The sequence below is a fragment of the Schistocerca piceifrons genome, chromosome 1, assembly GCF_021461385.2.
Source record: "Schistocerca piceifrons isolate TAMUIC-IGC-003096 chromosome 1, iqSchPice1.1, whole genome shotgun sequence".
NCBI classification, from domain to species: domain Eukaryota; kingdom Metazoa; phylum Arthropoda; class Insecta; order Orthoptera; family Acrididae; genus Schistocerca; species Schistocerca piceifrons.
In genome coordinates, this window is record NC_060138.1 from 525358897 (window position 1) to 525373881 (window position 14985).

Sequence of the window (14985 nt, forward strand, 5' to 3'; positions counted from 1 at the left end):
ATATGCAGACATTTGGGCGAATATGTTTTTTGGGAAAATGGTTGAGACAAGTTGTAAAAGACAAATGTTGCCCACAAGGTCTTACTTCCAGAAGGTAGGAGGAATTGGCTGTACTTGGTCTTCTCACCAGAAACTGTGTTGGCAAACTGTCTTGAAAATTGGAAACCTGAGGGGCTGAAAAAATTAGAGTTGCACAGAAGCTGTATTATCATTAATGGTAAAACCACTGTATTAAGTAGTATAAGCATTAGGGTAAGGATCGTATTCTAATAAGGTCCTGGAGACAGCACTTCGAGAGTAAATTCATGTCAGCAGTGGATAAGGGAGAAACTGATGATAGAGAGATCATTGTTGGAGATGAGTGTTGCCATCTGCATGGTACATAGTTTTTTGTGTTAAGAATAATTTCAATCAAAGACTCATCTTGGAAAATTCCAGACAAATCTTTCAACAGAGGGGAGGCTATTCTGCACCATGGGAAAGTTTGGTGCACGAATTGTGAATTTTTAAAGTTCTGTTCTCACCGTGGCCAGGCATTAGAGGCCAGCCTGGCCGATGTGCTAATCAAGTAAACCACTGGGCAGTATTGCTGACATTATGATAAAACACTACGGGAAAACAAGGGTTTGTGACATAAGTCAACAGTCAAGTGCATGGAACAGCGAACATAGTGTGACCAAGAGCGAAATAATAACCTGTAACACACCGAAGTCTGGCCAGCCTCCATACTCTGAGCGATTGTAGCTAACAGGCTGCAAACTATCTACAATCCAGCTGGAAGAAGTGAGCCTTCGTAGCCTCCTAGCCACCTAGACATCATTGGCCACTGTCCTGTTCTAACCCTTGTGGAGTGACTGGGGAGTTGCTGCTCAGCATAAAAACATCTAGCATCTGCTATTGCACCCAAGAACACGACATGGTGGTTACGAGGATGCAAGTGTGTCCTTAGCCGACATGACTCAGGAGGCCCTTGGCAGTGTTTTTATCTTTACTTGCTGACAGCAAACGGGGACCATAGCAGCTGCCACGACGACCCTGGAAAGTGGACGACTTCGGCATGATTGGGGTGTCAAGCATTCCACAACTGGATGTGTCTGCATACACATACACTGATGAAAAAAAATCACAGCACCAAGAAGGAGTAGTGTGGCATAAACAGAAGTTGATAGGTATGTTTCTACATCAGAAAGATCATATCTTTTCAGATTTCACCCCAGTTACGTAACAGTGGTTCTAATAGTGCCACTATGAAAATGTAAATCAGGTTTGCTTTAAATACATGCTGTAATAGTTATGAGCATTAGTCACCTTTGAGGTTTGATGTGGTGAGTTGATGTCAGTCAAAAAACCTTGAAGGTGACAAAGACTCCATTACCAGTACCTCACAAAATTTGAATGAGGTCATACAATAGGGCTACGAGGAGCTGGATTTTCATTCTGCAATATTCTAGAAAGGCTTGGCAGACATTTAGCCACTGTATATGATTGCTGGTAATGGTAGTCATGAGAATGTATGATCGCAAGAAGACCAGGCTTCGGTCATCCACATAGCACTACCATCATGTTTGGCGTATGGCTCTGACATATCATACTGCATCTGCAGCAGCAATTTGAGCAACAGTTGGCACCACAGTGACGCAACAAATGGATACAAATCATTTAATTCAAGCACAGCTCCAAAACAACATGTCCTGTAGTGAGCATTCCACTGACCCTAAACCACTGCCATTTGCGACTTCAGCAGTGTCATGTGAGAGCTCATTGGAGGGCAGGGTGGAAGTCTGTTGTGTTTTCTGATAAAAGCTAGTTCTGCCTCGGTGCCAGTGATGGCCATGTGTTGGGTTAGGAGGAGGCCAGTTGAGGACCTGCAACCAACCAGTCTGTGTTCTAGACCTACATCTGGAGTTATGGTCAGGAGTGTGATTTCATGACAGCAGGAGCACTCTCATGGTTACCCCACACTGCAGATTTGTACGCCAGTCTGGTGATTTGATGTGTTATACTGCCATTCATGAACAGCATTCCAAGGGGGGTTTTCCAACAGGATGACTTTCACCCACATACCACTGTTGAAACCCACCCTGCTCTACAGAATGGCAACATGTTGCCTTGGCCTGCTTGGTCAAAAGATCTGTCTTCAATCGAGCACATGTGGGACATCATCAGATGACAACTCCAGCATCATTCATGAATCATCCCTGCATTTACTGACCAAGTGCAACAGACATGGAACTCCATCCCACAAACTGACATTCAGCAAATGTGTAAACACAATTGATGTATCTATCCTTTTTTGCTGTTTTGCATTTCCTTTTTTTCTGTCACTGCAATATGGCACTGTGTTCTGCATAAGCTTGCTTGAATAAACACCTGTCAATGCTACCACTGTTTCAGAGCACACCCTAGTGTGATTCTGCCCATCCTGACACATAGTGGCCTGCAATAGGCTGGGTCATTACACAGCAGTCATCCAGGCCTTTGGATGATTCCTATATAAGATAAGAAGTGCTTTACCATTTTTGAAAGCCTGTTTTTTTATTTTTCTATCAACAAAAGGGTATTTTGTCATTTCCCCTAAAGTGGATACATTTCAGCACAATAACATGAGGTCTTTATTAACCTTATGTCCAGGAGCAATAGTTTCCCTTTTAAAAGCTGAAGTTGTTTCAGGCTAAGCCCTAGAAATAAGGTCTGTCTCATCTGCATTGTACAAAAATTCAGGTTCATAAGGGTCTACTTCAATTTTGAATTTTTCAATACAATTTTCTGCTGCTTTTGTGTCTTCTGATAGTTTTTCACCACTTAAATCCAACTCCCAAATACTGTGCCTTGCCTTGAAATTCTATCGCCAGCCATTGCTCACTTTAAATGAAGACAAATTGTCCATTTTCTCATATAAATGTTTTGCTTTTTTGTAAACAATCAGCCCTGAAAGAGGGTTTCCCAATGTTCCCTGCTGCATAACAACTTGAATATGGCCTCTTTGAGCTCTCTGTTTTATGCTGGTTTTATTGCTTTTCCCGACAAACTTCCACCTTCATTCTCAAGAACAGACATAAAGTTTAAAATTGAGGACTTGTTTTGTTGATGTTTATATGCTAAACACCTCAGCTATTTTGTTTGGCAACAAGAAGGCAAGCAATGAACACATTAATGTTACAAAACAGACTGGTGCAGGCCACACCAAATGATGGGCACCACAAAAACACCAATGTACGTACTGCACTTCAAACAAAGTACATAGTGTGTTCATTATTCACTGGAAGATTCTGTCTTTCAATAGAATCACTCTGGATTGATTTTAGAATGATAAAGAAGTGTACATTGTATGTAAACTGTCATAACGATCAAACACTACCAACAATTTTTGTCATACAGTAAAAGTTTCTTTTTTCTCAAAGCATTAGATAACTGATGATCTGGATAGTTGGAGTTCAGATGATTGGAGTTCTATTGTACATTGACAGACATAACTATTCCTCCCCACTTACCACCAACCTTTAGCGGCTACTGTTCTTACGTGGGCAGCTCAATGTTTGCAGTGCTGAGTGCTATTTCCGCAGAATTACAACTATGAAATTATATTCAGTCCACAGTACAACACATGAATGCAGATTTGCTTGTGTGTTTGCCTATAGGGAAAGACAAAAGGTTTGACTCATCAGCTGATGCTTGGTTTTCAAAAGATATCATTAGTCAAGGCACTGTGGAAAATTTCCCAGTCAGCTCAAATTTAACTGGCAGGCTTGTACCTAAGACACTGTTTTGCCTAAGAGCAAACCGTATATTCAAATGGAGTGGCTAAATGATAAGAAATTACTAATTAGCTGAGTTTAAATCTTATAAGAACATGCAATATGTGCTTATAGTGTACAAAGCTGGCTTTCTGATACATTCAGAACCAGGCGAAACATGAGCAATTATTCCTACAGTGCTTAAATGCCAGAGAACATTGTTACTAGAAAAAGACAATGAAATGATACTGGGTAAATGCCACTTAAATGTCAAAAATACGTCAGCTCCACCTTGACAATATTTTCTGTGGCCAAAGGCATCAGTTCCCTGGTCACTCCTACTTATTAATTTTGCAGAACCACTTCTTGGAAGCTACGTGCTCATTCTCATCCATGTTTTCTACAAATTTCCATTTGTGATACAGAGGTCATCAATATCTTCAACTCAGACTATTCAGGCTTTGTTGTAGGTCTTTTTACTGAAATATTGCCAAAATTTATTGTCAGTGACTATTTTATGAAACAAAGGACTTTTCACAATCCGGAACTGCACTGTTTCATCCTGAGGCCAATGCTCTCGCTGAAAGAATTGTATGAACTTTCAAGTCACACATGATGAAGCTTGTTCAATAGTGCAATAAAGACAATGCTTTACTGATTTCCCTCTCTCTATGTATCATATGTTAACGTCAATTTTAAAGCTACTCGCCCATCCACAAGCTGAGCTTCAACACACTTGAAACAAGTGTTTTTCTTTTTTTTTTAACTGAATGATCCAGTACTTATTTCAACATTCACATATGGGAAAAAGACTTAAGGTACCAGGCTCAGGCATAGAGCAGTCCAGCAATGTCATGTTTAAAATTCAATTTTTACAGGGAGTCACAACACACCATAAAAATCAAATCAGGTTGCACCTAGCTCACATGCATGCAAGCAGAAGTCCTAGGCTGTTTTCTTTTTCAGAATCAAAAGATCTGTAACTAGCTAGCTATCTGAGGAGGGGCCTTGCAGCTGCCCCCCCTTCCCCCGCCAACCAGTGCAGTGCCTCCAGGGAGCCCCAGTTGCATCCAGCTGGAGACGAACCCATGGAAGTGGATATCGCACCTCACAACTCAGACCAGACTAAGGACATCGAAATGGTGAAAGCTTGACCAGTTGGTACCTCACTGTTATTTTGAATGGGATTTCCATGATGCTGTGGGCAACTGCCAGGGGGAGCAACATACATGCACCCACCAAATACAGAAATGAGCAAAGAAAGGAAGCAAGACACTAATGAAGCCAGATGGCTTCATCTGCTTCCCTCCCCTCCTCTGAGAGGAGGGATGCTATGCGCCAGGCTTAAGATGTATACAGCAAATGCAAGGAGAGACTGTCACCACTGAGGCACAACTACTCACAACCACTCACGTAGTAAACCTGATTTTCGGCATCTTCCAGACAGCACTCAAAAATCTGGATCATGTTCAGCTTCCGAACCATATCCATCAGTGCATCATACTCATCTGTCAATAGTGTTGCCAGCCACTGAAGAGAGCACTGCCAATTAGGAACTATTTGGCTTCTGTCTAGAACTTGTGGAGATGAAAAACATTCCATTGACAGACAGGATGCCACAGACACTCATACAGTTCTGATCCTACAGTCAGATGATACAGTTCAGCACCTGCAGCCACCTCAGTATAGTTCACGCACCCTACACTAAAGAGCACAGTACAGCAATTTCTGTTCAGAAAACAACAGTTCTAACTTAGCAATTGATGTTTACAGAACAACAAACTACAGTCAAACAGATGTCTGCATAATTACTTTCAGTCACAGTGACAACACCACAGACTGCCAAGGAACAGCAAAGTTATTTAGATTTCAATAGATTAGGTATGGGACATCAAGTGTCATAAATAAAACTGTTACCAAGAGTTAAATAAATTTTGTATCTTAACTCTTAATAAATAATATTCATTATTTCTTACTATGTTGGCACATCCCTTTCAAGAAAATGCATAATTTGATAGTACTAGCATGCAATCTGCCACCACTTTTACAGGATCATACTAGAAAATAATTTTTCTGCTACTGTGGTTGTTTTGTCTGAACTGAGAGTAACATTCTGTTACAACATCCCACAAAAAACATTAATACATATTAACAAATAGGATTCTGGATTTTTCTTCTTAAAGCAGGAAATATACCTTGAGACATGCTGTGCCACAAAGGTACATTGACTGATCTCTGAAGAAGAGAAAAAGTTGAATAGAAAAATTACTATTAAATTTTTTACGAGGAGGGGTCAAAAAGTTCCTAGCCTAAAAAATAAAGACTGACAGAAATTTCATAACACCAATTTATTTTTCAATATAATACCCATGTACACTAATACACTTGCAGACATGCTCAGATAACTTCTGCAAACAATTCAAATAAAAGGTCTTTGATTTTGAGTCCAACTTAGCGTTCACAGCATCAATCACTGCATCAATGTCAAATTGTCATCTTTTGAGGTCTTTTTTAGGTTTGATGAAGCCAAATCTGGAGAATATGGCAGATAATGTAACAATTTGAACCAGCAGTCACACATAGTTTCCAGTGTTGCGAGGGCTTTGTGCACCAGTACATTGTCCTCATGCAAAGGAACTCTGCGCGCCAATTTTCCGTGCATTTTTTCCTTCATCTCTTCTCTCAAACAGTGCAGGAGGGTGCAATGGCACTATGCATTGATATCTACACCCCTTTGCAAGTAATCCACCATAATTATCCCTTCTGCATCTGAGGGGACCAATGCCATCACCTTACTGGCTGATTTTTGCACCCAGAATTTTTTTGGGGTAGGGGATGAAGGATTTTTCCATTGTTGTGACTGTTGTTTTGTCTCAGGATCAAAGTCGTGAACCCACATTTTGTCCATTGTCACACACCTTGCAAGAAAGCTGTCTTCATCTGCTTCAAAGTGACAGACGATTTCTTCACAACACGGAACACGCTCTCGTCTCTGATCTGCTTTCAAGTCACACCCAGATGAAACTTTCTGCATTCCCAAAATATCTGCAACAATGTCTTGAGCACATCCATGGGAGACTCTAAATGTGGTTTCAATTGCTACATCATTGTTCAATGATCTTGCAAATTCGTATCATGAATTGCAGTCGCTGTTTCATCAGTGGCAATGGTGACAGGCCTTCCGCTCCTTGTCGCATCTTCCACACTCATTCTTCCATGTTTTAAGTTGGATGCCCAGTTTTTCACTGTTGCGGAAGACAGAGCACTATCTTTAAGTGTATTCCGCATGTGCTCCACACTTTACTTGGGTATAATTCCCTTCAAATGAAAATATTAAATCACAGCACATTTCTTGATTCTCTTGACATTCACAATTTTGCTTACACTACAGTAAACAATGCATCTTGGTGGCAAAACTAACAAAGCTGGAGCCACGAAATTTAACTTCCATACCTACAAAGAGTCACCATAAAAGTAGGAGGTGTCTGTTGTGCGAGACATTACAGTAACTATTTTGGACTAGAAACTTTTCGATCGCCCCACATATTATGGTTATCAAGAAACATTGTGTCCTCAAGGTACTGAGAACCATATGAGTGAACCACCCCACTGTTCTAATAATGTTTGCTGAGCATTACTATTTTTATGCTAATACAATAGAAAACATTAAGGTTCCAACTAGATATTGGAGCCTCCATATGTATCAGTAATGACAATACATACCTGTCCATTGGAGCTCTTCTACTACAGCTTACTAAACATAGAATTTTTCTTATTATAAACAGGCAATCTCACTAAATGCGTAAATCATATTCCCAGCTATTTACAAAAATACTGTTATAGCAGATCTTAAGCATTAAATATCTTTTAATTGGATGCATTTTTCACATTTGGACTCCAAATCCATGATTCAGTCAACTCGATTTCAGAATGGATCCACTTTTCTGATTCAGAAGCAGCATGCCAAATATGAGTCACTTTTCGAACTAAGAGGGAGGATTGGAAAGTAAAGCACAATAATTTTTTTCTTCTTGAGTATTGCACCTGGAATGTTGAAATTTCACGATGATGTAAACACATAAAAAAACATTTTGCATCACCACAGTTCCCGGAACTCCTGAAGACAGACGTTGACTGTGGATATTGTATCACAGACACAGTCCCTTTGATTGTTCAGAGATGTCACTAAAGCCACCCAAAGATGTAAACAGCCATGCATGAGCAGCGCCTATTAGATGGAGGGTGGTCCAACAGCCGATCAGTTCCAGTCATTTCACCAGGAAGGAGGTACATGACTTGCGTTGTCTGTAGTTCAACCATTCCTAGACAGTCAATACTGTAGTTTGATCATGTCCGCATTATTACTTTGTGCCAGGAAGGGCTCACAACAAGGGAAGTATTCAGGCGCTTCGGAGTGAACCAAAAGAGATGTTGTTCGGACATGGAGGAGATACAGAGAGACATGTCGATGACATGCCTCACTCAGGCTACCCAAGGGCTACTACTGCAGTGAATGACTGCTAACTATGGATTATGGCTTGGAGGAACCCTGACAGCAACAGCATCATGTTGAATGATGCTTTACATGCAGCCACAGGATTCCGTGTTACGACTCGCGTCAGTTTTGTGCTGCCATACAGATAAGTGATTTAGAGTGTATAAAACTCTGTTCAGTTCAGGAAAGTAGTTTAACACATGTATTAGTTTGTTTTGCAAGCTTACTATTAAAGGTTTCACTTCTCTTTGCATATTATTCTAAAAAACGCGAAAGGAACATAAAGTAGGGTTACGATCCTATTCTTGCATACATTTTAGCACAGTAAAACTTATAGAATCTCATTTAATTGTTCTGTTCCGTTCCGGCAAGTTAAGAAAAGCATATCCATTTGTTTTTTACTCTTATTTTGCAAAACACAGCATAAATTTTAAATTCTGGTATCTGGAAACTTTGTACATACGGTAGTAGCTTTGTTTACATACAGTTGCGACTAGGACTAGTTTTTGTAAACATGTTTTTCTTCTTCTTTTCGGTAATCTAACTTATTGTCACTAAAGTAAGTTTGTTTACATATGATTAAGACTAGACCTGATCTTTCGTAAATGTGTTTTCTTGTTTTTCTGTAATTTAATTTGACTTATTCTCACTAAAGTAAGATTTTTACCATGAGTGAAATGTGCCTGACTTGCCGTAGAATTGTTAGCTCCGGGGTTTGGTGTGATGGGTGCAGTAGTTTTTTCCATTGGGGTGACTGTAGCGGCGTGGGAAATGGGGAAGTGGATCAGACTCATCAGTGGTTCTGTAGGATATGCAGTAGAGATAGAAAAATAGTGGAACAGGAGGGGAAAATTGGTACCCTTCAAGCACAGTTAGAGCATGTTAGGGAAGATCTGAACACGTTAAGGAGGGAGAAGGGTAAAGTGAGGTGGGAAGTGGCAACAGGTAACAGGAGTAAGAGACCTAGAACTTTGTCAGACAACTTTGTGGTGAATATGAAGAATAAGTTTGACCTGTTGCTTCAGTTAGAAGCTGATGAGCCTCAGACAGAGGTAGGTGTAGAGAGGACACAACAGACTTTCAGTAGAAAATTGAATAAGAATGTAGGGAAGTCAGCAAAGAGAAAGAAAGTTTTGTTGATAGGTAGTTCACATGCCAGAGGTGTAGGCCAACTTTTGCAGGACCAGTTAGGATCAGAATACCAGGTCACAAATTTTTTTAAACCAAGTGCTGGTCTGGGTCAGGTGACAGAGGATTTAGGTTCACTCTGTAAAGATTTTACCAAGGAAGACACTGTGGTTATTCTGGGTGGGCCGGGCAGTAGTATTGACAGAGATCCTGGGTACAATATAGAGTGTGACCTGGAAAAGATTGCATCACCAACGAACCATACTAGTGTTGAGTTTGTGTCTGTTCTGAGAAGCCATGACCGACCTCATTTAAACTCTTCTGTCGGGAGAGTTAATTTGGAGTTGGAACCAGTGCTTGGGTCGGGTGCGGGGTCACATATTGGTTTGGTTTCTGTTGATTCTCTCTGTTGGTGGGATTATACTAGACATGGCCTACACCTCAACAGGAAAAGGAAGGGTATACTGGCTGGGCTAATAGCAGGAAATGTAAGGGGGGGAGGCACTGCCATGAATGGTAATATACCAGTGGTCACAGGCGTTGGAGCAGCACCTTTTTTAGGATAGGTAGGACAGAATGAAGTCAGGTTCTGAGAGAAGTAAAGATTGAAACAAACCTTCAGTTTGATAAAGGAATCAAACAGCATAATTCTGGCACATTGGGTCAGCGAACACAGCTGTTGGTTAAAAATTTACAGCAATCAGCAGAAATTTTATTTCCACCCGATTTCATCTCAGTAAATGTGAAATACCAACTATCTTTAGTACATCAAAATATTCAAGGGCTTAGTAGTAAAATTAATGAACTATTTATGTGCATTGATGAATTAGATTCATCGAACCCAGCTGATATAATCTGCCTCTCTGAACATCATGTGACCACTGGCATAGATATGTTAAAGCTTACAGAATTTAAATTAGCCTCCTACTTCTGTAGACAAAAGATGGAGAAAGGAGGAGTTGCCACATTTGTTAAAAACAGTTTTTAATTTAAGAATATTGACATTAATAAATATTGCTTAGAGCAGCACTTAGAGTATGTGCAACAGAGATAGAATTTCATAATAATTCCTTTATAATAGCAGCCATATACAGAGCACCCTCAGGAAATTTCAACCTGTTTATAAATGGTCTTGAAGATTTATTATCTCATCTAAAATTAAAAAACAAAGAACTAGTGTTTGCTGGTGATTTTAATATAGATGTCCTGAAAAACTGTCAGTGAACAGTTACTGAAATCAGTTACATTGTCATTCAATTTAATTTCTACTGTAAATTTCCCAAATAGGGTAAACAAATGTTCTAAGACTGCCATTGATAGTATATTTATAGACAATTCTAGGCAACTAAGCCACATTACAAAACCAGTAGTAAATGGGCTATCTGACCATGAAATGCAACACCTAACATCAAATTTTGAAAATTGTCAGGGTAAAACATCTATCAGAACTGAGTACGGAAGGCCAATAAATCAGTCAAAAACTGAGAAATTTAGGAGATTGCTCAAAGAAATTAATTGGATGGATGTTTACAGCATCCAAGACACAAATGGAAAACACAAAACATTCATTTTAAAATTGTTTTCCCCTGAAGGTAACTCAAATTAAGCAGAAGTTTAATAAGAAACCATGGCTCACACAAGGGATAAAGATATCACGTGAGACAAAAAGGAAACTCTATCTGATACGTAGGGACACCTTTGATACTAGCATTATAGCTCATTACAAAAATTACTGCAAAATATTGAAGAAGGTTATCCAGAAATCTAAACACATGCATTATGAGAAGAAGATAAATACATCCAGCAATAAAATAAAAACAATATGGGATATAGTTAAGTCAGAGACAGGTAGGACCAAAAATGAGGAGAAACAAATAGCACTAAAAATAAATGAAACCCTGGTAACAAACACATGTTGTGTTGCAAACCATTTAAACAAGTATTTTCTCTCTGTTACTGATAGCATGGGGTTGTCGGGTTTAGTAAATAATGCAATTGAATATCTGAGACCAGTGCACACAAGCAATCTCAGTAAAATGGAACTGACACTTACCTCACCCAAAGAAATAGAATCCATCATAAAGTCCCTGAAATCAAAGCATTCTAGTTAATAAAAGAGTGTTCATGTGAGCTTAGTCATATCTTAAGTTATTTGTGTAATCAATCATTTGTCACAGGAACATCCCCAGACTAGCTTAAATATGCTGAAGTTATATCTCTCCACAAGAAAGGGGACAAAGAAATGCCGTCAAATTGCCGACCGATCTCACTTTTGCCAGCTTTTTCAAAAATCTTTGAAAAGGTTATGTTCAAGCATCTACTTAAGCACCTTTGTAAAATAACATATTGTCAAAGTCACAGTTTGGGTTTCTTAAGGGTTCTGATATTGTGAAAGCTATTTACACTTACAGCGAAAATGTCCTTCATTCATTGGACTACAAATTAGAGGCAACTGGCATATTCTGTGACGGGTCAAATGCATTTGACTGTGTGAATCACAGCATTCTTTTAAGTAAATTAAAATATTATGGCATCACTGGTAGTGCTGCAAAGTGGTTTCAGTCATACCTTACTAACAGAAAACAAAGGGTGTCATTATGTAACACTTCAGCAGTAGACAATAAGACATCATCTGACCGGGAAGAAATTACATGTTATGTTCCCCAAGATTCCATACTAGGTCCACTACTGTTTCTTGTGTATATTAATGACCTGTCATCCGTTACATTACCAGATGCCAAGTTTGGCTTATTTGCAGATGATACAAACATTGCAATAAATAGTAAATCAAACATAAATTTAGAAAGGGCAGCTAATCAAATTTTTACTGACATTAATAAGTGGTTCATAGCCAATTCATTGTCATTAAACTTTGAAAAGACCCACTATATGCAGTTCAGAACTTCCAAGAGATTTCCTTCTGGTGTGTGTATAAAATATGATGACATGGAAATAGGAGAAGTTGAGAGTGTAAAATTCTTGGGATTACAACTTGATAATAAATTCAGTTGGCAGCAACATACTAACGAACTGCTAAAGTGCCTAAACAAGTCTGTGTTTGCAGTGTGAATGATGTCAGATATAGGAGATATAAATATAAAAAAACTGGCATATTTTGCTTATTTTCACTCCATTATGTCATATAGTATCATATTTTGGGGTAACTCCACAAACAGAGAAAAAATTTTTAGAGTACAGAGTAGTGTAAATCCAAGAACATCATGTCGAAACCTATTCAAAGAATTGGGCATATTAACCACAGCTTCTCAGTATATTTATTCCTTAATGAAGTTTGTTGTAAATAATACATCTCTTTTTCCAGCTAACTGCTTAGTACGCAGTATCAATACTAGGAATAAGAACAATAGACATGAAGATTTAAAATCACTTACTTTTGCCCAGAAAGGAGTCCAGTATTCAGCAATGCATATTTTCAATAGGTTACCAGCAGCCATTAAGAGTTTAGTTTCAGACAAGGCACAATTTAAACATAATTTAAAAGAATTTTTGGTGGCTAACTCCTATTCCATCCATGAGTTTCTCAAAAAGTGCAGTAGACAATTTTTATGAAAATTTATTATACTTTAATTTTTGACAATACTTGGTTGTAACAGCCAAGTAACTACGTACTGTGTGAATGATGGAAGTATGGAAAGCAGATGTAAGTCTTAAGTCTGTAAATAGTGGAAGTTTAATTTTAAATCTTGTACATAATCTGACTGTTCTTAGCTGAGGATCACTGAAATGAATAGTTTACTTTAATTTTTGACAATACTTGGTTGTAATAGCCAAGAAACTAGCAAACGTCTGAATGATGGATTTAATGAAAGCAGATGTAAGTATTAAACCTGTAAATATTAGAAGTTTAAATTTAATTCATGTACATAATTTTACTGTTTATTGACTGAGGATCATTAAAATTAATGAAATTCAAGTTTTTCTAATTACATTTTTGTAATGTGCTTATCTGACATGTTCCACACCCAGGAGGATTCCTTGAATAAGTAATCTAATCTAATCTAATCTCAAACTGTGCACAATAGGATGCATGATGCGCAACTTCACTCCCAATGTCCATGGCGAGGTCCATCTTTGCAACCACGACACCTTGCAGCGTGATACAGATGGTCCCAACAACATGTTGAATGGATTGCTCAGGATTGGCATTACGTTCTCTTCACCGATGAGTGTCGCATATGCCTTCAACCATCGGAGACATGTTTGGAGGCAACGCGGTCAGGCTGAATGCCTTAGACACACTGTCCAACGAATGCAGCAAGTTGGAGGTTCCCTGTTGTTTTGGGGTGGCATTATGTGATACCGACGTACACTGCTGGTGGTCATGGAAGGTGCCGTGACAGCTATAAAATATGTGAATGCCATCCTCCAACCGATAGTGCAACCATTATCGGCAGCATACTGGCAATGCATTCATCTTCATGGATGACAATTTGCACCCCCATTGAGCACATCTTGTGAATGACTTCCTTCAGGGTAATGACACTGCTCGACTTGAGTGGCCAGTATGTTCTCCAGACATGAACCTTATTGAATATGTCTGGGATAGATTGAAATGGGCTGGTTATGGATGACGTGACCCACCAACCAGTCTGAGGGATATACGCTGAACTGCCATTGAGGAGTGGGACAATCTGGACCAATAGAGCCTTGATGAACTTGTGGATAGTATGCCATGATGAATACAGATATGCATCAATGTAAGAGGACATGCTACTGGGTATTAGAGGTACCAGTGTATACATCAATATGGACCACCACCTCTGAAAGTGGTTTTCATGAGCAATAAAAAGGGCGGAAATGATGTTTATGTTGATCTCTATTCCAATTTTCTGTACAGGTTCCAGAACTCTCAGAACTGAGGTGATGTAAAACTTTTTTTGATGTGTGTAGTTTTAAGATTGTGCTACAAAGGATATTTTTTTCCATGTGCATCTTTAGCTGGAGAAGCCTGAACTATGAAACAAATGCGGCACACATGTTACTGCCATCAACTTGAGAAGAGCAGTGAAACGTAGTTTGATATTAGTGGGCCAAAGGGCATAAATTGGGTGAAATTCACAGGGACACGCATAGAATGTATGAGGATGACTGTATGGACCATAGCAATGTATCCAAGTAATGTGTATTCTTCCAAGATGGCTGCATGAATGTTAGTGATTTGCCATGCTCTGGGCAGCCAATAACACCTGCAACCCCACAGAACATCAGAGCCACTGAGCCAGCAATTTTGAACGACTGCTTTATGCAGTTGTGAATCTTGTTGCAACAGTTCAACATTTCCTATGGTGCAGTATACGATGCTGTTCATTACACATTGAAATTTCGTATAATTTGTGCTCTCTGGGTGGCAAAGAAAGTGACAGACAACCACAAGCGCCAGTGAATGACAATAAGCATGGACCCACTTAACACATTACACCACAGAAGGGCACGATTTTCTGAAAAGAATCATTACTGGTGATGAGTTGTGGATGTACCAATACACACCAGACACCAAGCGGGTCTCTATGGAGTGGAAACATGCTGATTCCCCAGTAAAAAAAAAAAAAAATCAAAGTGACTCAATCTGCTAGGAAAGTGCTTGTGACAGTGTTCTGAGATATGCAT

General features: G+C 39.2%; 1 protein-coding gene across 3 annotated transcripts in view; it reads right to left on the minus strand.

The window, feature by feature from the left end:
• Positions 1–14985, minus strand: part of LOC124798356 (IQ domain-containing protein E-like) — a 284773-nt gene that overhangs the window by 105363 nt on the left and 164425 nt on the right. The window contains exons 6-7 of one of the 3 annotated variants that reach the window (XM_047261738.1): positions 11411–11444; positions 7019–7052 (exon numbers count right to left, since the gene is read on the minus strand). The exons of 1 other annotated variant lie outside the window; for it this stretch is intronic. In XM_047261738.1, the coding sequence (XP_047117694.1) occupies positions 7035–7052; positions 11411–11444 (52 nt within the window). In that variant the 3' untranslated portion in view covers positions 7019–7034. Of the gene's footprint in view, positions 1–7018; positions 7053–11410; positions 11445–14985 lie in introns of those variants that run through there. One more of the 3 variants, XM_047261731.1, reaches the window with a different exon arrangement.